Here is a 25,475-nt window from a genome sequence, read left to right as displayed (position 1 = left end):
GCTGTGAGATATTTCTATTTCACAGCTCCATTGTACTTCAGAAAGAGTGTTCAGTCACTGACCTCATCCTAGGGTTTTCATAGGGTGTTTGAAGATAAGGTCCAAGACCATTAACTTAAGGATGCATTTGCAGTGGGCTATAGCTGCTGAGGAGTTACCTTTGGATACTCTGTCAAGCTAAAGGACAGTGGTTTCATTATCCCATCCAGATAATGGAGAAAATGTGCAACAGGAGGTGGTAGCATTATTTGCAGATGTTTAGCAAGAGCATAGTGTCAGGTGAGAGGCACTTTAGAAACTAGGGACTGAGTTTGAAAAATTGATAAAAAAGACGTCCGCTTAAGCAGAAGTCTGTTTCCAGTAATTTTGTGGGACTTCTCCCAATCTTTTGTTTTTACTGAGAAAAAGGTGAGTGCATCATGGCTGTAAAACCTTCAAAGTGCTTCTCTTTGCCCATGAGCATTACCTGTGCCTTGCCCGGTTCTGCCCTGCTGTTGTCTTCTCTGTGAGCCGATGTCATGTAAACCTCACCCGGTCTCGGTTGTGGAGATGTGACTATGTGAGAGGAAGAGGGATGCACAAAGCTGTTTGTCACCTCTCCGTCTGTGGCATTAAGCTTTTGCTCTCTTACCAGGTCCCCTTGGTGGCTGCATGTAAGTGAACTAACGTAGTGAGAAAGACCTGATCCCTTCTGAACTTGGCAAGAAAATTGTTCAGAGGTGGATGTGTGTTTTCCTACTGCTACTGTTTTTGAGTGCGTCCCTGAAGACACGACTTGAAACCAGTTTGTGCATTTCTCTGAAGCTTTGTCAGGTCTCTTGAGCAGGATTGCCTTCAACAGTAGTAGTGGATGCAGAGCAATCAAGGAAGATGAGGATGGACATCTGATGTCATCTGCCTGCCATCCAGCAGTGCTGCTAAATCCTCCTGTCCTGGGTTTGGACGATACTTTGCACAAAGTCCTGACTGGCTGATTAGATACAAGCATCATGATAATTAAACAAGTAGAAAATAAATAAAGTATCACCACCTGCATAGCATGAGTATGAAGACGTAGGATAGCTCTATCTTGCGTGCAACTGGGATAGTCTTTCCCGCTAGCATTTGGATGCATTCATTACTTAATGTAGTTACTGCTGGGAACGTACTCTGCCAGTTTGGGAAGACACGCAGGCCCCAGCAATTTAGTGTGCTGTCTGTCAGCAGCAGCACAGGGTTTGTTGTAGCTAACAAGGTCCAACCGGGGCGGATTTGTAGACCCTGCCCTTTCTCTCTTGGTCTTTTTGAGCCAGAACGGGATTTGGTTCCTGACCTTATTTGACACTGCAGCTACAGCAGCTCATATTGTGCCCTTGGACGTTTCAGAGGAACTCCGTAAGCACACGGCTATTGACATCATTATTTGGCCAACGCTCACATTTTTCCAGGTGTGTCTTCCTGGTTACAAAGGTTGAATTTCAAGGTACGTTCCCACATGATGACAATATATCATCTCTCCTAATTGTATCTCTTCTAAAAGGGCATTTCTTTGTCCTGCTGTTTTTAATCGTTATGTATGCTTAATTCCTGCTCGGTCAGTAGTACACAGGATGATTCACATTCCCAAACTCACTTGACTCTGAGAGTCTAAATCTGTTATCCTTTCAGAGAAGGGAATATATTAGAAACTGTTGACTTTTGTATCAGAGAACAGAGGTGAATAAAAATGATAGGAGAATTGTAAATTCCTTCTATATGCTTCCTAACACTCGTGATCAGAGACAATAAGAGATCAGGCTCATTATTCTAATTGCTTTGCGATAAGAATGCATTCTTCTCTTCGTATAAATAGCCATTGCTGCTGTGGCAGCAGTGTGGATTTGTGGCAGCTGAGAATGCAGCCTCAATGCAAATGCTGTGCTTTCCTCCTGTGGCATACTTTTGGAAACAAATGTTATTTCTTGGATTAGAACAGGTTGTGACTTTGAAAGCTGCTGAACTGCTTCAGTTTCAGTGGAAGTCACTAGAAGTTAAATCCTTTGTGGGGTTCAAGCTCATGAAAGTTTTGAGACTTGTGCAGCAGCTTAACTATTTGAACAGAGCTTAGATACCTGCATAGATCCTGAGAGGCGTGCTTTCCAAATCAGGGCCTAATTCATGCCTCTCCTTTAAATCTGATTTGGGATAAAATATTAAGTAGTGCAGGAAAAAAAATCTCATTCCAGCAATTCCCATATAGTCAAAAACCCCCACCCCAACCCAACTGTTTAATGGTGTTGTGGGCCTTCGCTGTTATTGCAGGAGCCAAAGACAAGCAGGAGGCACGCAGAGTTATCAGAGTTAGGACCAAACTTGAAGGTGCTTTATCAGATTATGAATAAGGTGAATGATAAACTAGGGCTGAGAAGCTGGCTTTATGTGGACTGCTTAATAAGAAGAATTCCCTGGTAGCTTTCTCCTCATCTATCAAAGTTAAGGTTTTTTTACTCTTAGAATAGATTATTTATAATAGATGTTTCAGTGGAGGTAGGGGCACAGGACCATTACTCTATTCCGTTATTTAAAGAGAAATAAATAGCCCTGAAAGCAGGTATTAAATTTTTACATTATAGATTAGGTAATATAGTAAAAATAAACTGTACAGTAAATGTAGAGACAAAATTGAGTAGTAAATTCTTACTGCAAGGTGCCTTCCTTCTTCGCTTGTAAATTACTTAATTTCCTGCATTCGACATGTCGCTCCCATTCCCGCATCCACCTTGCGTTAAGAATCAAAGTGAAAACCATCAGCTGCAGCAGTCTATCATTTTGTGTTTCCAGTGGAGATAATTTAAGTATAACACAGTGACATTGAATATTGATAGAAAGATGACAGGCCGTGATTAAAGTTTTGTGCTGGGTAAAATAAATGGCTGGAGGATTGAAGAGAAAATGACAAAAATATTGTTCAGTATTGTGTGGTATCTTGTTTTTTAATAACACTAATCAAATGTCCATTATTGGTTTTAAGCACTAGAAAAATTGTTCTTCTTCCTTGTTTTGAACAGGCCTTTTGGGAAAGAAAAAGCAGACATAAAATACATATGTTTCACCTACAATACAAGGTGGTAGTTCTGTCCTTAAGATGCTGATATCAGGGTTTTTTTTCCTATGGCAAGGGAAAGATACCATGATTCTTAGCAGATTGTTTTTAGATTTCTGTTTAGATTCTAATCCTTCAGTATCCAGGATGCCGTAGATAATGTTTTACTAAGTGGAGAAAGAATTTGTGGATAATAAGTGTAGCTGATAGGCTTAATTTTTTTAAAACATGTAGCAGAAAATACTCTCAGGTGTTTATGTTCTTCTGTTTACTGAAATCACTGTGAGTGGCCATGTATTTTCACATGAATATTATTTCTTACTTGTTGTTATAAGCCCCTTTCTGTGAAAAATTCTGAATGTCTTAATGGGAAGGAGTTTAAGAAATGTTATGTGAAGTCAGTTTAAATTAATAGCATTTGAAAGATCTGAGAAAATTCCTTAGGAATCTTAAAAATCCATCCATCGTAATAGAATGCATTTATCCATTTTTTCTTAATTACACAATTTATAGAATTGGTGGTGTAACCTCATTATGCATATGTACAAAAGGTCCCAAACTGATTTAAAATATTAATGTGAGAATGTAATGACTCTTCATGTGAGAAATATTTTGGTTTTTCTTTGCGGTGGGGGAGAGTGGAATTTATGGGAGAGGGTACAACTTATGTCTGGTTCATCACTTTGTTAACAAATACAGTTATTGCTGTAAAACATAATGCTTCATTAAAGCAAAACTTATGGAACTAGAGAGAAAAATGAAATTCTGGAAGGAGATCAGATATGCTGGTCCCGCTTGCAGTTGGTCCTGGGCAGTGGTTTGCTTCCAGCCCTCCCTCCTAATGCACGGTTTGTCTTGCTTTCTGCACTAAAGGCTGTATTCTCAATAATGTATTTCAGCTGCTGATAGAAATCATTCGGCTATAAATCCAAAGTAGGGATTTAGCTGCCTACACTCGCAGCTCCCCTTTGTTTACCCTGCTTTGACAATTTGGTATGCACATTTGAAAACTCTGTCCCTCATTTTGTAGCATTGTGAAATATGTAGTAGTTACATGGTACGTTGATTTTGCTTCAATGTTACTCCCATTATGTTAAAAGGGAAGTATTTATGTGAGTTAAAAAGGCTTATTTCCTTCATGTATGTACATCTTCACATCCATCTTCACATACTATAAAGTTCTCCACACAAGGATAAAACAATACAATTAGAATTGTTTACAAATAGAACATAATTGTGAGTGAACAGCTGCGTGGTCCTTAGTTGCTGGCTGGGGTTAACCCACGACAATAATATATATAAACATAACGTGTAATTTAGATGTTCTCAGCTAGTTAATTCTATAGTGCAGCATACGCTTATTCTGTGTACGGTCTTTCATAGGATCTTTGTCTAAAGACGCTACCTGGAGCTACCGCAAGTAATAAAATGACAGTATTACCTGCTAGGTAATAGCAGGGAGTGGGGGGAGAAAATAGAGGCAGAAAGAAAAGAGTTAAGTTTTCAACTGAAAGGAGTATAAAGACCTGTGGAGGTTGTCCCTGCGGCCAGAGCTGCAGAAATATGCTGTCCCTGGGGTGAAGTTCAGACGGGCAAGGAGAGGTGTGAAAGAAGCAAGGTCCGTGCAGCAGGCAGCAGCAGTCTGAAGGAGGTTGTGCAGCCTTTGAGTGGTTGCATTCCAGCGTGGCATTTTTCGGTCCAAAGTGGTTTTGTTAGACTTCAGTTTCATTCTGTAAGTATTTTTTTATACTGTGCCTAGGGCGTCTACAGCGTTAAGTATCTCAGACGAGCTATTTGGGGTTCTCCACTAGGACTCGTCTGAAATTTGGCGGATGTGGGCAAGGAGGGGCTTGAACTCTTGCTCTTCTTTTTGCTCGCAAAACCAAGAAGTGCTAGCTTCTACTCCCAACACAATTGAAAAGACTGTGGTGGGTGTTCCCTAGCAATATCATAGAGGTTAGATCGCTCGAAAAAGACACAGGAGACCTGGCTCCGGGTACTCTGCCTGCTGCACCTCCAGGTATACTCTGCCCTGCTACGTCCCTGGGTAGAGGAGAGGATGATGCCATAGCCACCACATTGAGGGCTGGGCTGGGGGCTCTGCTCACCTGTCCCCTCAAATCTGTCCCTTTCTGCACATTCCTTTCTGCTACTGAGCTGCTGTAGAAAGCAGAGCCACTGCTACCACCCATTCTTCCAGCTGTGTCAAAGTAGCATCCACATCTCTGTGTTGCACTATTGTGTCCTGTCTGGGTGTGCTGGATGTCTCTTGGATAGGACTGCTGTGCAGAGGACTCATCTGTGGCTCATAAGGTTTAGACATTAGAAAAGTCAGCCCAGAGCAAAATTTTTAGGTGTTGAAGATGTAGGAGTCTAGGAGTTAGATGGGGATTGTGAGGATTGCTTTCTTGGGCTCTTGTGTTCTGGTCCAGAGTATTCTCCAGTAGGTCAAACATCACATTTAAAGAGGGTCAACTACTTGTTGTTTTCTAGATATTATTGTATGTTTTGTAAGGGAGGAGGCAAGGTCAGAGAAGCAAATTGCTTGTGCCAGAGAAAAGTACTGCAAGCTTCAGACTTTGCCTAGGAGTTCTAGCTAGTCTCCAAGGTAGGTGTTGGAGCAGGTTGTCATCTCACAGGGGAGTGTGGAGTCTCCTGACCCTCTGGGAGTGAGTCTTGTTTTTACATGGAGAAGTGCAATAACAGTGCTGATCAGCCAACAAGTGTTGTCGGTGAGCTTTGAAGGGAGTAGGAAGAATGTCTCACGCACTGGGGGACAACCACGTGATTGGAACAATATGAAGTCAATTCATGAGATTTTGAGCTCCCGAGGAGATTGTAGAGAAGAGACACAATGCAAGGAATTGAATTGTGAAATTGAGGTTGTATGAAGGGGTTTATAGGATTAGGGAGACTTGCAAGAAAAAGCCAAAAGGTTTTGATTTCAGATGTTTAGAAAAGGTGACTTTCTAGTGCGCATGCCAAGGAAAAGAAAAAGTTTTGCTGTTCGGGCAGAGTCCCTTTTCCTGCACCTTCTTTCTTCTCTCTTTTGTGTTCATCAGCTGAGAGCCATGATCTGATGAGCCCCAGCTGTATCTTCTCCATTATTAGTCTGCTGTTGCACACCAGCCAGATGGGGAGAACAGGGTTATTTATGTGCCTCCCTCTCCTTAGAGCCTCACGTGACCCACTGATAGGAACATTGTAGTCCTTGGTTTGTTCAACAGATTGGTTGTAGGCATCTTAAAATATAACAGCTATGGTTAAAGATCAAGAACTGATCAGGCTGGAAACCTGTGTTTATAAAGGAGAGAAGCAAAACATATTCCTGAAGTAGTAAATACTTCTTAAATATATGAAGGGTTATTAATGCATGACTGTGAATTAATATGATAAATCAGAGGGGTGAATTTCTGCTAACAGTAAAGCAATATGGTTGCCTGCCTTCCTCTAAGTATTGTTACTGAATACTTTCTTTTACTTGCCTCCTTTGTTCACTGCATGGCTGTTGCCTTAAGAAAAGACAACAAAGAAGTAACTAAATGTAGAGTAAGAAGAGCTAGTTCCTTCCCTAGGGTGCAAAATATAAATAGAAGTGAGTGACCAAAATACAGAGAAACTTTCCCTAGTTTGTACAATAGATCAACAAAGAATGGGGATATACAGCAAAGTCTTTTGATTCACATTGGCTTTTTCTGCAAGCCTCAAAACTTTCCAATCATTTTAATTGTTGTAATGAAAATCCCTGTTGTCTCTGCCAGACTATTTTGCATTTCGTTTGCTTTCTTGTCAGACAAAACTGCTGTTAGGGTCAGTGAATGCAGTGTTAACACATGTGCCAGGTACTGGGAAAAGGTAAGTACATGCTTTCCTGAATCTGCACCTTAGTGTGGCTCACCTAGTAGAAGGAAGTTGTCTAGAGTATTTCTTCTTAGTGATGGTTAATGTCCCCTCATAAATTAGCTTTTGTTTATGCAGTTTCTAAATAAATGTCTTACTATGTAGCCTTTTATCTTCGGTCTCACTCTCTTGGCTTTCAAGATGTGGCTTCTTACAAGGATTTACCTTAAAATAAGCAACATCTTCTATCAGCACAGTGTTGACCTCAGGGTGTTATAAACCACTTTTAACATTTCATTCACTAAGGGGCATTCCTAAAAACTAGAGATGATGAGATTTACAAGTAGTGACATCTCCCTGTGTTGATTTGATTTGCTTTTGAGGAGATTTTGGGGGACTTTGTTTTGTTTTGGTTTTTTTTAAATGGGGTTTAATATAAAATCTTTTGGCTATTTTTACATGGGCATGTTTTCATTTAGGCTATAGTGTCAGGAACTGAATGTGCCTTTTTTTGTATGTATGCAGAGCCCTCAATAGGAAAGTCGTGTTCTCGTAGTTCCAGTTAGCACTATAAATAGCTTTAGAATAATGTTGTGCTGAGAGCCACATAGAGAGTTCCCATTAGTAACTCTGGGAATCTTGTGAAAAGACAGAGGAGCAATGTTCTTTGGACTTCAAGGAAGAGAGAGAGAATCCTTGCTGGATATGCCTCTCAACATGCATTTCACCCAACGTTATGTGTAGATTGAAGCTATCCTCTAGTTTCCTTGTACCCTCTGGTCTCCGGTGTTGTTTCCTAGAAAATTATTTGAGACTTGGTAAAGGCATCTGCAATTACAATTTCAATTGCCACTTTATGAAGAGAACTCAAGGATAAACCTCTCTGTTCCACATTCATTTCTTCCTGTCCATAAACGGGTCTGTTTCTCTGACAGCTCTTTCATCATAATCAACTTGACCTAATCCAGAATTCTCCCTGCTGCGTCCTTTGTGTTGCTGTGGATGTCTGAGCCATTCTTCAAGTCAAATTAGGTCTGCTCTTGTAGGCTCTTTCTGCGTAGTATCCTTGAGATAAGACCTGTCCCAGCTATCCATCCAGCTAAAAAATTACTTGAGTCTTACATCTCACCTGCTTCAACATCCATTTCCCTGGCCGTGACTTGACAAAAGCAGTCTTGCCCTACTCTCATCCATTCAAAGTGCTGTTGCCACTGCGATGACTGTTCTTTCTCTCTCTCTTCTTCTATATATATTTTTTTTTTTAATTCTGTGTTTCTGGTCATTTAACTTTGTTTGCTTTTCTCCATTGGTTCCCTCTGTCCTATCACATTAAATGTAACTACTAGAGAACTACTACTACAGTGTCAAGGCTGCTCACAGTCTTTTACCACCTAGTGAGCCTTTTTTTTTTCTCCTTTTTTTTTTTTTTTTTTTAAACATCAAAAGACTGACTTCCATCTGCAGATGTTAAACTACATTGGTATCAATCACTTGCCTAGTGTGTTTTTTATATGAGCATCTTTTGCTTTTCTTAGATGATTCCTTTATGGAGACAGGGAGATCTTGGATATCCACTGACCTGTTTCATTGGCCTCCTGCAAGTCCTTAAAATGCTCATTCACTGTGATACCTCAGTGTGCTTGACAGTGATTAGACTAATAACTTACTGATGTAACTAATTAAACTATTCTACTGTATCTAACATGCCATGTTCAGTCCACTGTTGTCTCAGTGTTTCTTTGAACATCCTTGTCTGTATTCTAGCTCTTCTGCTTGTTTTAAACTTAAAAAGTCTTTCTGAGAAAAGGGCCATCGTTGTAATCCGTTTGGTGTTTGTACAAAGCCTGGTACTTTGGACTCGTGAGCACTCCGGTGCTTGGAAATTCGCAGTCAGTAGGTGATTAAGGTATGCTTTGTTGTTGCTGGTTCTATATAAATGGTTGAGGGTTGTGATTTGTTGTGGATTCCAGCAAATTGTTCCTAGCACCTCCATTAAACTTGCCACGTATGCCACTTTGATAGTAATGTACAAACAGGTGTGTAACACCTAGAGGTTGATACATCATAAAATATTTATAAGTATAGGAATAATAGAAAATGTGATCCAATCTCAGTCCATCATTTTGAAAAGTTGTATACCTGAAAACACTCACTGTGTTCAGTACAGGCATCCACATAATTTTGGCTTCATGGAGACTGCAAATGCACTTTTAGTGTGGATTGAACATGATTAAACCAAACTCTGAAATTCAGTTGAGCTTGATTTTACACCTGATGTAAAAGCTAAAGATTTTTGCATGTTGGGGACAAGATAATTTTTAATAATAATTTGGTATCTGCTTCTGTGTCAGATACTTGCAGCTTTCAAGCAATTTTCATTCAAAAAGTGTGTTTGAAAAATGCTTCTAGGCACTGAATTTCAAAATACAGACTAAAAGAGGTAAAGTCCTTGGGCTTAGGTATGTTCAGAGTACCCAAGTATACATGCATTCGCTGATTTCAGTTGAAAAGTTCAGCATAACATCTTAGTATCTTAGTTTAAGCTGTATCAGAGTTTTACAGATATAACGATAAAACAAAGACATCCTTAAAATAAAAGCAAGCTATTAGCAGTATGTTCAGTAATTGCTCATTACTAAAATGGGTGTAAAAGTTAGACACAATCAAAAGCATGTTGACTGATAAGCTGAGTTGTGGCCAAATAACTGCAGCCCAGGCACTGTTACGCTGTATTTTTATATATGCTGTTCATCATCTCCACTGTGAACGCTACATACATCACTATATCTGCTGTAGTTTTGTCAATAGAGCTCTTCATTAAATTGAATAGCCAAAACAAGCTATCCACTGGAAATTATGATTTAGGTCTCTAGTGTATTTTCTGAGCCTTTAATAATAAGCCGTATATAGCTGCAAACAAACTTTTTCAAAGAGCAAGCAAATGGGCTTATGTATATCTGCAGGGAAGTGTTTTGACCATGATGATGTGACTGACAAGCAGAGAAACGGTGGGGGTTATTTTAATTTTCTGGCTTGGTAAGTGCAATACTACCTAGATGGAACACAAATGTAATCCAGTGAAGATTTTTTTCCCTTCCTAATTAGTGATAATCTGAACTCCTTGGGGGAGACCAATTTGTGGACCTCATGCTGCATTCTGCCTTCAGTAAACACATATACTGACGCTAAGCACAGATGAAATAGCTCACCTTCTGGAGCTTAATTTTGCTCTCAGTCTCAAAATACTGCTGTGTGAATTTTACAGCTTGGCATCTCGTAGAGTTAAAAATGTACCTTTGTTAGATTAATGAATTCATTGTGAGCAGAGCAGCTCCTTTATCCTTCATTTAGAATAAAAGATAAGCTGGTATTTAATTTAGTCAGAAAAGTTAAAATCAGTTATTTTCCTTCTTTTAGTCATTTATAATTGCTTCTGATTATATAGTAAATGATATAATTTGAAAAGCATTGTGAAAAAAATATTGCAGTTATAGATATTAGCATTCAAATCTGGAAGTGTGTATTGTCATGGGAATCGGCACTTCTGAGTCCCATCCCAGGCTCTGCCACTGATCTGCTATATTCTAGCAGGCAACCTAATCTTTTGATTCCTTAGGGACAACATGTATTAAATGGAGATGTGACCGCATCTCTTACAAGCAGTGTGATGTTAGTGTTCAGTGTCTTGTTCTGAAAAACTGTCTATGCCTAGAATTCCTGTTTACTTCAGGTGAAAATATCTATTGGATGGATCTCAGGAGCAGTATTTGTAATGTACATGGACATCTCTGAGAGATGATCAGTGGATTAAAACTATGAAGAAGTCTGATATTTTGAATTTCCTAATACTTTGGGGGTTTTTTTGTTGGATAACAGAGTAGAAAAAAAACCAAAGCACATTAGTGAGAGATAAGGACAACCCTCAAAAGTATAAGACCAAAGGAAAGGAAGAGTATTATAGTTTAATCTGATTCACCAGACTTGAAGCAGGCACATTTCAGTGTAGCAAGAAATTTAGTGTACCTATTTTCCAAAAATTAGAGCTGATTTAATGCAGTAAATAGTGTGATTGTTCATACATGATCTTCTACATCAAATTGAGGAAAACCACATGAATGCTTTTAGGGTGACAGGCGCGTATATTCAATAGCATGAAGGAAGGTCTGGTTGTGATTGCAAGACTGCTGGACTTGCGTCTGATCAGGAGAAGGTCATGTGTAGCCAGTGTATGCCATACAGTTGGAACATCTTGGCACAAAGGGGTTTTTTTATGGCATCAGCTTTGTAATAGGGCCACAATTTTACTGCTTTTCAATTTGAAATAGCTTGTGTTATCTCTGTGGAAGTATTTGAGCTGCTGCTGTTTTTCCGTTGTTCTGATTTTCCTATCTAATAATAATCGGTCACCCCAAAAGTTACTTGAAATAGCAACTATTCTCTCTGAAATGCAAGTTTTTTTCTTTTGGCTTTTATTTCAGCTGTGGGAGCCAGCTGCTCCAAAGAGTGTGGGAAGCTGACTTGGAAGCCTGTCAGCTGTTGATCCGAGGGTTTCAACTGAAAGAAACCAGTTGCTGTGTTTTTGAGGAAGAGGAGAACCAAATGGATGAGCTGGAGATGACTGCTGATGGCCCATCTGATTCTGAAAAAAGAAGAGAAGGTCACTTTCCAAAGGGCACAGAGCGGAGCACTGTTCCCTGCTCCAAACACAGCGAGCTAAAAGAGGTATCTGAAATATTCTACAGCCGCATCTCAAGCAATACTGCCGGTTTTCTTTTTGAGAGGAGTTGAATCTGGGTGACGGGTCAGCAGGGCAGGTTAAGTATGAACTTAACATCTGGCCTCCAATCCGGGACAGGAAAAAATCATTTATTAGCTTCTCAGAAGCTCTTCAACCCTTTTTTCTTTCACCATCAGTCTTTTTTAAAATGTGGAAATTATTCAAGCAATAAATATAGAATGTACGTCAAGATTTAAAGGGAAAATTAGTAAGTATTTAACACAATTTATGAGCTGTTCCTCATCTCACTGATGAGTTTCACTCGAGTTAGTTGTGCTGACTTTTTAGCCTGGATCTATGTTAGCTGAAGTGGGGAGAGAGTAAGTTTTCCTCCCTTAGTGAAATGGTCAAAGGCTTCCTAGCTCAAATGCCAGTAGGCTTCCAGCATCCAGCAAATATTAAAATGAGGAAAAAATTCATGAGCCTTGAAAGGTTTGACAAGTTTCTTTTTAAGTTTTCCTGTTCTGCTCTGGAATGCCATCCTTGCTTGAAAAATGTACAGCTACCTAATAATCCTTTAACTGTGCTGCCAACGTAAACAAGTTGTTAAAAAGCTTCATCACCCAACAGCACTACTGTGACAAAAAGACCCTCCAACATGAGTTGTCAGTTCTGTTACCTTGGAATTTGGTTGACAAAAATTAAAAATGTGCCTAATTGCACCTGGTGTTAAGAGCTATTGAACTGTGCGTTAGCTTGAAAGCTGATGCCTAATTCTGCATTTATACAGGCTGAGACTTAGTGGAAAGCAGGCCCTTACCTTACTGTTAAATCTCCTCTTTGTTAGCAAAATTCTGGTTTTAAGTTGGGCTCCAATAGTACTTGCAGCCTTTCCTAGGGAAAACGATTTATGAACTGACTCCACATAGAGAGCGTTTTTATTGCCGATGGTCAGCTGTGGCTTTGACCCCCCACTCCCCCCTTACTGTATTCCTGATGAGTCTGCTGAAGTAATACGAGGGGTTCTGTTGGTTATGGAAAGCTGTGCTCCCCTTTTAAAAGTGCAGTTGAGGGTTTGCGGTTTTGTGACTGTTTCTGTAGCACTCTTGAGATTTGTGCTGTAGATGATCACCTATTTCGCCCCTGGAAGTCCAGATCGTTTCCCTGGAAATCAGCATTGCTATCCTGGACTGACATGTAGGCAGCTGAAGTGAGGTGACTTCTGGTTCTGGGGAGAGGAGCAGGACTGGAGAGGGACAGGTTTCCTGTATGTTTAATGGAGGAGGAAAGCATATTTGCAGTGCTTCCATTATGCTCCTCCTTTTGAACTTGCTTTTTGATAATTTCCTCTCTGTTTCCATCAACCATAGTGGGAACTTAAGGAGACTAACCCCCTAACTTCAGCTCTTCATCCAGGTGCTTAAACTTTGTAGTATAAATGCCTTTGCCTGGGATCTGGACTATCCTGGTATCCTGAATAAACTCCATTTTGAGAATGTGCCCAAATCAATTCAGAAGCTGATGTGTAAATATCAACGTGAAAATACACATCAGTGAAGGACCTGTGGAGGGATGTATTCCTGCATCTATTCCCACAGCGCTCTTAGGACTGACAAACTTGAAAGAAAAAAAGAAGCAGTTTTGTTAGTATAAGAACATTAATTCATTTTCCAGCTTTTAGGAGTTGAGCAACACAGCGACATTTTATCATGGTTTACTTGACAAGCCGCCTTCTGCTTCAGTGCTGCCTGCCGCTTGAACCATTGGGGCAAAATTACAGATCGGTGATGACCTCAACCCATTGCAACCATAACAAAACCCAACATATAGAATCTGTTCTGGTTCTGCTTGCTTTTATAATTTTGGAAGCTGGGATTTTTTTTCCCTTGTTGTGGGGCATAGAAGTTTTACCCAAACAAGTACATTTTAGGTAGTGAAGCCAGGAGGATCTCAGTAGGAGTGACAGGCAGTATCTAAACTTTTAGAGAAGAGCTATAGCATAACATTCCCTAACATCTCCTAGTAGTTCATCACAAGGCAGAATATAAAACCAAACAAAAAACCTGACACATCACTTACAAATCATGCTAACTTCCAGTTTTGAACCTGTTGAAGTGCAAGGGAGAATGTCTTGATTTGTAAATGGACTTAGTTGAAAGACAAACCACTTCTGTAGCATTTAAGTGCTCTGTTATATGCCATTGTATTTTTTTTATTTAAAAATGATTTAATGTTTATGGAAAAAAAATAATAGTGGTGTGGCTTTTAGTCTCTAAATTTAGCCGTTCGTATGACTTTCATGGAAAAACTTACTGTTGTCCATTAGTAGTGAACCTTTTTGTAGCCATTTATCAGCAAGTGGGGATACCTAATAGAGAAGCATGTATTTGTCAAAATACTTGGTTTGATATTATTTAACAAGGCTGTGGTGTCCCTGTGAGAGGAGTAGCTTGATGTGGTTGCTGTGTTTCTAGAATGACTATTCTCTTCAACTGTGTCACCTCTGTTCCCCATTGGGGAATTTCAGGAGCGTGCTGTTGGTCACTGAAGCAGAAGGAAAGAGTGGTGTTCTTTGTATTTAGAGGTTACTGAATTATTTGCTTCAAAACAGGATAGCAAAGGGTAATAACAGCATATGGGCATATATGCCTTGGAAGGTACATTTCATTCCCACGTGATTGATTGACTTTATGGTGAAATGCTATAAATGAAGCTCTCCAGTTATTTATCATGTCATATCTGGCTAAGTATTACTGTGGAGTGGATATTGGTTTTGTTGATGTATACTATAAATACGGTTTTCTTGCATATAACTGTGTCTTACTGTATAGGTTTCATTAGAAAACAAAGAAACAAATAAGAAACATAACAAGAATATGAAGAGCAAAATAGACAAATGGAAAGAACCCTTCACTTAGATCCTCAGATACTGCTTTGCAGAGGGGCTGTTTTTCATTTTTAATTAAATATCCTCACTAGATCATAAAATATGACATGTTCTGGTATAAAATATGTAAGGTATAAATTCTTTGAAAGTTCAGATATTTTACCATTGTGTGTGAGCACAGGTTTATTAACTGTCAACAGTTATTTTATAGTCTTCATAACTGTGTTTTCTAAGACAGTACAGATTTTTTTTTTTTTTTCCCTGGTTTGTCTATGTGGTCGACTGTGGCATCCCAAAATAATCTGGTAAATCAGATTTCCTTTATAAGACTGACTGTTAACCAGGGAAGACAATCACATGCTTTGGCAGCTCAGCTTGTTGAAACATCATTACCAATTTTGTGGACAAAACTAAATAAAGTGAGGCCAGCAAAAATCATCCCGTGGAACACTGAGTTACTTAAAATTTAAGATGTACTCCTTTCAGTTACAGATAACTCATTAGATTATAGTATTTTACAAAAATGCTGAAGCAAAATTATAGACAGTATTACTAGCCTCAGTCATGTGAAAGTCAGCTTATTGTCTAATGTATTTAATATAGATTCTTGAATTTTCATGTAAGCCCGTACTCTCCAGCTGGTAGCTATTGTGATGAAATTAGGGTGCCCCATCACTGCAGTTACAGTTTGTCTTTTTGTGACTAACTGAGCTTGATTTTCTCCCAGGTCTCTGAGGAATTAAAGATGGGTTCTAGTTTTCATCCCAGAAATGTTCCATACTTTTAAACTGACTGCAAGTTTTTTGCCCAGGTGACATGTGAGTGAGGCGGAAGGTGCTGTGATCATTATTGCATAGTTAGATACATATCTGGGTGATTGCTAAAATACACAATAGTAACATTTCATTTCTCTTCAGACATTAACGCCTGCTTGTTCCACTCCTTATGATATCTTGCTTTATTTTTTCCTTGTTGGTAATGTATGCATAAGCAAAACCTTTTTATAACACCAGAAACACCGATGATAACTAATAAACAGAGAGGTGTGTGTGTGCTGGGACCTCCCTAACACCAAGTATCTTGATGAACATGAGTATGTGTGCACCTGCAGGCTTGAGTTCCTGACCTATCCTTTTTTCTTCTTCTTCTGCTATCTGGCATGCTGTGCAGTGCTCCCTCTTAATCACTATGAAGGAAAGAAACACCTACTAGATTTCAAGAAAATTGAGGTGATTAAAGTTACAAGGTAAAAACCAAAATTCAGTAGTGTTATCTTTTGTAAGTCAGCATTTTTGGTAGTTAGCCCATCAGAATTCTTTGTGGATCGTTTCTCACTTTTTCACCATAAAAGAAGCAGAGAGTGGGTGCAAGAGTAAGGACTGCTGTCTTTTCCTCACCTCTGCATACTTCAGTTTTGCCATCTGGGACGATGTTTCGGGGTCTTCAGTAGAGCACTCTGGTGTTGGGTAGATGTTCTATAATTGCAAAGGCTTCATCTGATTCACTTTTTTTAAGATACTGAATGTTCTAAGTGATACTAAGTGGACAATCATGAAAAAATAATAATTAATATTTAATGTGGTGTCTGTCGTTAAAAAGAAGTCATCACAGGATATGACACAACATTTTTCAGAATTTAGTGGTAGCAAGCACCAAGAAAGCCTCTGTCAGCAGGCTGTAACTCATTACTGTGCATTGAGATAGCCTGCGGTCCAGGGAGCAAATGTGCAATGGGTAAAGGACAAAGCCTTTGGAAAGCTAAATAAACTGTGCATTCATTTGAGTTTTAATTAAATGTTGTATTTGTAGAGCTTCAAAAATAATTTGGAAACTTTAAATTTAATCTTTGTTTTAAATGTCAGCATTAAGTGTCAGTGAAAGTCAGTGTTTGAGTGTTTTTTGTATTAATCCAAGCTGGAAAGGATTTCTGCAGCAACAGGCAGCTGGCTTATATGTAATGATCAGATCATCGTCGTACAGTCACACGCGTTCTTGTGCAGTAAGATGCCCCTTAGCTGCGTGTGATATTGTTGTGTAGTATCTACTGATAAAAATGCTAACTCTTTATCTGGAGATCGTAGCATCTCAGTAAGCTCAATGCTTACGTGTATTTTGCAGTAAAAATCTAATCAGAAAACTAATATTACAGTTAAAAGAAATCTGAGCAACCTCTTTTCAGATAGATTACTGAAAATAGTACCCAGTAATAATAATGATCTTATGGCAGAATAATGATTTTGCGCTTTATTACATATATATGCACATACCTGTGATACTAAGTATTGTCCTACCAAAGCAATATCCCTATCTCAGTTTATTAAAGAATATCAATACTCTCATGTGTGATAAGTATTAATGATTTTCTAATAATATTAACATTAAATTTCTTTGCTCCTCAGCTAATCAATGAAATGCTGGCTAATTTCTTATAGGCTTTACAGATGAAGCAAGTTTTGAAAGAGGAACCGACTATAGTTAGCACGTGTTACCAATACAAAACATCAGTGGGGTTTCTCATTTCTCCTGCCCAAAATCACTTCCAGGGTTTGTGCCAAAAAAATTTCTGTAGACACTTGAATGGTGTATAGATCCATAAGAACTTAATAGAAAAGTTTCTTTCAATCTATAGTTAGTCCTTCAGTTTTAGAGGCAGCACTCCTTGTGGGTTTTAACTGGGAAGCCAAAGACAGGCTTTGATAAAATGTATTCAAATTTAGCTTTAAATGTTGGGTGGCTGCCACTGCTTCAATATAAATGCAATTGAAATGTTTCATGCGTGTGAAACAAAATGATGTAACAGTTCAGCTTGTATAACTTTTTTATGTGCTATATGGTTTTTATAAGTTCCATTGAAATCTTACCGTTTATATAGCATGTATCTACCATATACTTAATAATTTATCTCTAACAGGTTATGGAAGACATTTCATTTGGAGCGGAGGGTCATTTATCTGAGGTAAGTGTTTTCTAGGCAATACAAAATGGTGATACTGTACAGACTTTTCTGGGTCTCCATTAGAACTAATGATACTTGTTTTTATAGTATTACCTTTGGGTAAAAATTGCTAGAGAGTGTGTGAGCACTTAGAAAAGCCACAAAGGCACAACTGGAGCGGGCCTGTTTTTTTTTTTCTTTTTTTTCTTTTTTTTTTTTTTTTCATTGAAGATAATGGCAAAATTGCTGTGTATTTCAGGGAGTTTATAGTTAAATCCTGTGCTAGTGCTTTTAATACATACTGACAACAGGATGAGTATGTTAGGGAAAAGTAGGACCAATAATACTTAGCCAACCTCACTGTAGTACTGTAATGATGTTTAGGAATGGAAGAAAATCATGATGCTTTACTTATTTCCTTGTGTACCACTAAAAATACCTTTGAATTTACTTTTGAAGTATAAAAACATATTGCAGCAGAATACAGGGTAGTAGGAATTTCACCTGACTAAAAATACTGGGTGTTTGTCATTTCACACTATTTTCATAAATAAAAAGATGTTGGATCCTAGTCTATATAATTAAGAAAGTCTGGGATAATTGAGTAACATGAGATGCATTTCCTATGAGAGTAAATGATGAGAAAAACCTGCTTACATACAATAATCCGTCTATGTACAAACTAAGAGTTTAGGTAATATATGTGTAAGGAGAGTTATACTGGTTCGAAGAGCTGTACTGATTCAGTCTGGTCCATTTTTATATGGGTATGCCTTGGGTTGCAACTTACATATTAAGGAAATTTAGCATCCAGGCATTGTGTCCAGCAAGCAAATTAATTACACGGGTAAGTAACCCCCAGTTCACCTTCCATAATAGCATACATGCCACCTGTCAAGTACAAATGACAAGTGCTCAGCCAAGCAAATATTGAATAAATAAATTTTAAAAAATTGCAATTTGGGATAACTATTCAGATGAGGCATTTCTTTGGATTTCCACCAATAAATTCAAAGACTGTGGAGCAGCTGGAATGCTCCAGGAAAGATAGTCTACCTGCAAGACCAAACTCAAGATAGTTGACCTTGTGTACAAGGAGACGGTGACATGAGAGCACGCCTAGGGTGGACTGCCTGGCTGTGTGTGAGTTCAGCATAAATAAAAACGGGAAGCCTTGAGAGTGAAGGTGAACTTTGCAGAAAATGCAAATAGCCTTTATCAGTGAACTTTGCTGTGAATTAAAGCAAAAACACAGGTGCTTGTGTCCACAGATGACATGAGATGGGGGCAGGTAGTCCCATGAGATAAAAGTAGCGAAAAGCCCTGCTGCCAGTAGGGCAAAATACTGAGGGCACGTTGGTAGTGATAGCTGCCAAGACAGCAGAATATTTGCTGGAAACTAAAAATTGCGTATGGTCTGAACCAAAGCAGATGAGAGTACAACTGCATGCTCGTGTCCAGCAGTGACCTGCACTGAAAGCTGTCGTACAGCCCAACCCTCGAATGAAGAAGTTGCTCTTTTGCTTAACAGGAGATGTGCGCAGAGCATGTGAGTGCGATGTGTGTGCTGGGTTTACAAACGCACCAGAGCTCACAGGCGTAGAGGGCTGCCACTCGAGAAGTATTCACTAGGAGCTTAATATCCTAGAGTCCTCACAACCGGAGGAACTTGGCCCTTTTGAAGTTTTGAGGGGAAAAAAGTGCATAAAGAGAATAGAGAGCAACAATACAAATAGAGGAAACAGAAATTTGCTAGAAAGCCAGGCTCTACCACACTGCCACAGCTGGATTGATGTCGACTTGTAGACAGCTCTATAAGAGCTCTATGAAACTGTCAGCACCCTGTACCACGTCAAGGCTTTGCCTAAATGTTCCTTTGACGCACTGGCCCCTAATCCACTCTTGTCAGTCTCCCCGCTGCCTGTTAGTCATTCCAGATTGCTGGATCTTAGTGACTCGGGAGCAGAGATGGGAGTGAACAATACTCGGAACCACCTATAAATGATACCCAGCTATGCTGACTCCTCACACAGCAGGGTGTGGACACTAGAAAACAGTTTGGTGCTTTTGTTTCTTTTCCAAGTCCTGGCCCACTGTGAATTTTTATTGGTAAGTCAGTAAATAGCCTCATCCTCCCACAGCAGGAACTGGAATTGTCCCAGTTTAATTAAATGAGCCAGTGCAGTAGTGTACACTCATTTTAGGAAGTCTGCATTCAGGCAAGGTCTTCAGTCTACTACTAGAGATGAGAATGGGAAGACTGCTGTCACCCAGACCACAGCAGGGTGCTGGAAGGCAATGGAAAGCTCTATTCCTGTGTAGATGCTTTTCCAAGGACACTCCTCCATAGCTGTAATGGAAGATACATGAGGGGAAGAATTGCCAACATTGGGCTGTAATTTTGATGAGTCATTTAACACTCCCATGTGGCGGTGTATCCCTGCGGAGGAGGGAAGGGGACCAGTGCAAGCAAAGGGAATGTGGGGAAAGCGTGTGATGATGGGGAGGAGGTAGGTCACAGTTGCAAAACAGCTGTCTGGAAAGCTTTATGCCTGAATTATTGCATATGAGAAACTGAGGAGCGTGTTGTAGTGCTGCAGTCTCCTAAATATACATGAACAGGCTGATGGAACAAGCTAGCAATCTGTAAGTGGAAGGCAATAAGGGCAAAAGTAATTGGGAAACAACCTCAATCCCTTTTCTGACAAAAGGCAGATAACCACCTCTGTGAAAGAAGAGCTCACCTTAACAAAACCAGGGAAGCAACAGGTGAGTTTCTGTGGGACGAACTGTGTAGGAGGAGGAATCAGCAGAAGATCTTTGGTACCCTCCAAAAGACATCATGTTGATAGTACAGCATCATCTTCTTTTGGTGCAGAAAAGAGCAACCACAGTAACAGACTACATATCTGCCAGCAGCTCTTCAGTGGCCCAAAATAATTTTGAAAAGGAAATGACAAAAATGTTCCTAAGGATGAGCCTAAAAGGGTACTGTACAGTGGAAGAGTGAACCAGCAAGACCACTGAATGCACTAAGCTGTTGTAAACAAAAGATATGCAAAACGGCAAGGGAGTTCAGGGATAAGCCGTACGTAAGGGACAGGTGAAAGAAAGCGGGTGTGTCTTCTAGGAAAGGTGAACATGAAAATAATGAAATGAGAGCAGAGGGCAGAAATTTTTTTTTCTTCCTTATTTTCTTTGCTTTTGGTCTTTCTAAGAATGATAAACTATGTCTATATATGTAGTGCTCTTAGTATTCACTACAAGGTAGCAAGAGACAAACACAGTAAAGGATCCTAAGGCAAGTGAGATATACTCAAGTCAGGCTAGACTGATGAAATTTCTTCTGAGTGCATAGGAGCCAAGAAAAACAATCTCCAAACCATTAACAAGCTTCTTTGAAAACTCCTAGAGGAAGCTTGAAGTCCTAGGGGATCAGTAAAAGGCAGACTTGGTATTTGCCTTTAAAAAGGAGGTAGGCCAGGAGTTTATGTGCCAGTCAACATAATTTCAATTAGTATTAGAATTCCAAATGCTCTTGATAGATTGAAAGAATAGCCTGAAATCAATAAGATGGGATATGTTAAAAGACAGGTGCAAATTACATTTGAGGAAGAAAAAAAAGTCAAATTTATGTATACAGATGGTAAATAGCAGCTAAGATGACAATACTGCAGAAGCAGAATCTAGGGTTATACTGGACTACAAATAGAGTGGGATTCATTACCTTCATCCTCTTGCAAGAAAGGGCAAATGTCATTTGCAGCCTCATTAATGAGAATGTCAGTTGTAAGACAGAAATAATTACTGTGCTTAGCTGAGAATGTCAAAGCCTCCAGAGGACTACGGCGCTGGTGTGGGCACCTCACTCTGTAGAAGACAGGAATGCACTGAAGGAAAAGAATAGAAACAAGAGATTTAGAAATCCTGGTCTGGTTGAAAATAAAAGTCTTCAATCACATAAAAAATAATGACAAAGATGACAACTATTAGTTATCATTGTGTGCTATATAAGGGTAAAAAGAAATGTAGCCATCCCTGTTTGTAGGAAGGGAAGTTTGCAGTAGGAAAACTTGCTGCCTGCAAGGGCACTTTAGCCCTGGAAGCAGGCTCTGCCCTGCAACCAGAACCACAAAATCCCTGTCAGCTGCTAAGAGCTGTGTAGGCAGACACCAGCTGAGGACAGTCACAGTGGGCTTGATGGCACTGCAAGTCACAGAGCGGGCTTTGGTGGTCCCTGCTTGGTTCCTGGTCAGCCTTCCCATGATGCTGGGATGGTGTTGGTCATGAGTAACAGGCATTATTTTCAGAGTAAGAGATCAGGCCTGTTCGCAGTGGACACTTTGCCTTCCTCGTCTACAACACCTGCCCAGGATGATGCACACAGGGCAGGAAATCTGGGATGCGGAGCAGGGACAAATGCTTCCCCCACCTCTGCTTTGGACACTTTGTGGCCATGTAGCTCGTTATCTGAGGGCATGTGTGCTTAGCCTGCATGTGACTGAAGCATCTGCTCAAGCAGCAGAAATAGATGGATGGTTGCATTTTGTTTCTAGAAATGATTTAAGAGGTGCCCTGGCCTGACATTCTGGAGTTTCAAGTGCTCACAGTTTCCATTAACTTCTGCAAGGGGTGAGGGTAAGAGCGCAGCACTTCAGCCAACAGTAAGTCGCTGTTCTAAACCATGTGCCATAATGTGAAGTATCTGTCTGCATCGTGGTTGTTATTTATGTTATTTTAAATTATTTTAACTATTATAGGAGAGAGGATTTAGTACACGTGAAAGAAATCTGGCTTTGATGTTCAGCAGAAGGTCTTCTAAGGCTTTTATCTTATTGGGGTTATGATATTGCTAGTTGGAAGTAAGGCAATGCCTTTTTACAGAAGTTCCTCTGTAGGAAGAATGAATTTTAAGGATATATCTGGGAATCCTGCTTCTCAGCACAATCACCAAAGACTCTAATAGAGACTCTAATCCCTAATAGACTTAGATTAATCTAGCTACTACAATACTGATTCTTCTATATAGAATTGCTGAACTAGATCCAAGAGAGCACAGAAGGTGTTTGCACTGGAAAAGCTGATCAAACATTTTCCTTGAGTAATGCTGTCGAAGAGCTGTTGCTCATAGGTGACTAAAATGACTTGTAAAAGGGTAAAATGAAATGTAGAAGACTAAAGTGGAAGCCATTCCCTCTGCTCTTAATTCAATATGCTGATGCTCCAGCTGTGTATCAGCTGGAACGTTGTCTGTTCTTCCTGTTTCTTGCCTCAGACTCTCACATCTCTGGGAGAGAATGAGAATTTCTACTTTGCCTGAGAAGGCAGAAGAATTTCACCTTAAAAAAATAGCAAATCACACCCACATTTGTGCTGTTTCCACCTGCTTAAGGATTTAGAGGGGACAAAAAAAAAATCCCAGCCAGCTACATCCCCTGTTCACAGAAAAATCCATAAAGCAATATTGCATCTCAGCTCTTTCCTGACTCCCGCAATCTCTCCTAGCTGCTTCCTAAAATTGCTGTTAGTGCAAAAATAACTAAAGAAGTCTTAAGACTTACAGTAGCTTGTAGCATTGACATAACCTACAAGCTCAGATGAGTTGTATTTTATTAATATGTTGAGCTGGAGGCAGAGTCCACTCTTCTCTCAGAGATGCTGTTGATCAGTGTAAAGTGCCACTTTCCAACTGGGAGCTGTTATGAATAGTTTGTGTGTCACTGACAGCGGTTTCCCTGCCTACATAGACAAATGTCAAATAAAAATGTTACCAGTGACGTTACTAGGCATGAAAGGCACAGAGAGAAATCTTTCTTATGTACTTCTCTGGGTTATTGAACTTTTTTCAAATGAGGGCCTAAGGGCAGAAGCTGTGGAATTGGTTGAATATTTGGAATTATTCTTCTATATTTTTGAGAGCAGTATATTTTTTTTTTCAATTTCATTTATAACTCTTCTTGATGTTAAACTGGAGTTCTCTGCATGACCACATCTTTCCAATCCAAAATAAGAAAGGCCATATATACATACGTTCTGGAAAATCATAATTTATGTGATGACCCTCCTGCGTTTTTCACGTGACTCCTGCAAGTAAGTTCCTGAGAGATGATGCTTGTCTAAACTATGGAGGAAATTCTCATTTCAACTAAAGATGCAGCTGTGTCATCGAGGTGCAAAAATAGTTTTTTCATAAGATATTATTGCTGTGTTAAAGAGGAATTAAGCTGCAAAATACCTATTAGGAGTTTAAAATTAATAGAATATAAGTTCTGCCTTATGGAGCTATTTTACTTACCATAGTACAACCATGATTAAATGGGTTTCAAGTGTTTAAAGACCTAAACAAGTTTGATCCAATTTTTACTTACTCAGATTTCCTTGCCTTCCCATATTGTTGTAACAAGTCTGCATTGAGCACATTTTCCTAGTACTCATTGCTCATTTATCTTAATTTCCAAAGTAAACAGCATTTTTGTCACATTTTTAGACAATTCATTTTGTGCTCAAAATGTGTTCGTTCAGGAAGAATACTCTGTATTTTTTCACGAGATAGAATGGACATTTTACTTTAAGCAAGAATCTAAGCATTCAGTTGACAGAAGAATTAAAGCCAGTGTGTTAAAAATGATAGTCCCTTGTTTCTAAGCAAGTTTAGTGCGAGACCAATACACCAACGAAGTCCTTGCCTGGAATTGCAGTGGGGTGGAAGCTACTAGCCAAAGCTTAGAACCCCAAAATACAGGTTAGTGCTGATGCAAAGCACCGTGAGATGCCTTTGCTACAGAAGGAGCATTCATTCACCTGAAGTCCTAGGGTCTCGGGGACTTGTTCTCTGGGTTCCTTCCTTCTACCCTTTCTGGGACTTTTCTTTACTTGGCTGTAAAGTTTTCTTTTAAAAGGGAAAAGAAAACGTCAAACTTGAAATCAGCTTATGTAGCAGTACCCCAATAAGCGTAGTCATCCAGCTGCACTGCGACAGTGGATTTCAGGCTGTAGTTATATTTTCTCTCGGGTTTTCAGGATCTGTGCGTGTTAGAGCTAAGCCACACTTGCAACTTGGAACCTGTTTTGCCAACCGGGTGTCTAAATGCTGTCTCCAGCATCTTTCAACCCACCCGAAGTTGAGCGAGGGGGTAGGTCTAAAAGGCCTGGTTTGCCCTGTACGTTCACTGACACAGTGAAGAGGGAAAAATTTTCCACTGTGGATTTTCACAGCAGGGCCAGACAAACCCAGCCAGTGTGCTTCTTGTTTAGATTAGCTGCCCAGTGAATTCCCTGTATTTGTGTGTACGAGACAGGAAACGTGAGGGCAGTTTTAAAGTGGAGGAAACAGATCTCTTGCAGCAACTGATGATAGTGCTAATTGGGGACTGATTATCTGGATAAATGTTCCTGTCATCAACAGTACCCTGAAAAAGAAAGGGATAGCCTACAGTAATGTGTATCTTTGTAACACTTTTTAGATTTAAATATACTTAATGGCACAGGTATTCAGGAATGTACTCTAACATGTACTTTTTTTCATTTGCTGCGTGTGGTAGCTGATGATTTCAAGTCGGGACTAGAAGTGTCATCCTTCTTGACAGCATGAATGTGATCCAAAATCTCATATAGTACTAGTTCTTGATAAAAGCAGTGACTGGATCAGACTAAAGTATTCAATAGCTTGATGTTATAAGAGCAAGAATCTGCTTTTTAAGTGTCACTATAAAATACTAGTTCTTCAGGATCTGTACAGGACCATTCATTTTGTCAAAGACAGTCTGTAGAAAGAGTCTGGTTTGAAAACTTCACTTACAGCTTTTGTCTGTCAGAGCAATACTTAGGAGTTTGTGCATTAATTAAAAGCTGGTTTTCCTAAATTAACTGTTCAGCGATTGTATAGCAATGATTGGGTTTTGTCTTGTGTTTCTTGCGTTTGAGATGATGGTTACATGAAGATCTGATGGTCTTATGTGTAATTAACTCTTAGAGAAAAACCAGTGTTCTGAGGCTGAGCTTTCTCTAAATGGTCATAATTGTGGATGTGCTTTCA

The 25,475-nt window shown here is 39.5% G+C and overlaps 1 protein-coding gene across 1 annotated transcript in view; it reads left to right on the top strand.

The window, feature by feature from the left end:
• Positions 1 to 25,475, top strand: part of DISC1 (DISC1 scaffold protein) — a 208,812-nt gene that overhangs the window by 170,399 nt on the left and 12,938 nt on the right. The window contains 2 exon segments of the mRNA XM_069800752.1: positions 11,380 to 11,623; positions 17,417 to 17,461. Of these exon segments, the coding sequence (XP_069656853.1) occupies positions 11,380 to 11,623; positions 17,417 to 17,461 (289 nt within the window).

This window comes from Haliaeetus albicilla, chromosome 13 (assembly GCF_947461875.1).
Source record: "Haliaeetus albicilla chromosome 13, bHalAlb1.1, whole genome shotgun sequence".
Lineage (NCBI taxonomy): Eukaryota > Metazoa > Chordata > Aves > Accipitriformes > Accipitridae > Haliaeetus > Haliaeetus albicilla.
This window is presented reverse-complemented; position numbering and strand designations above follow the sequence as displayed.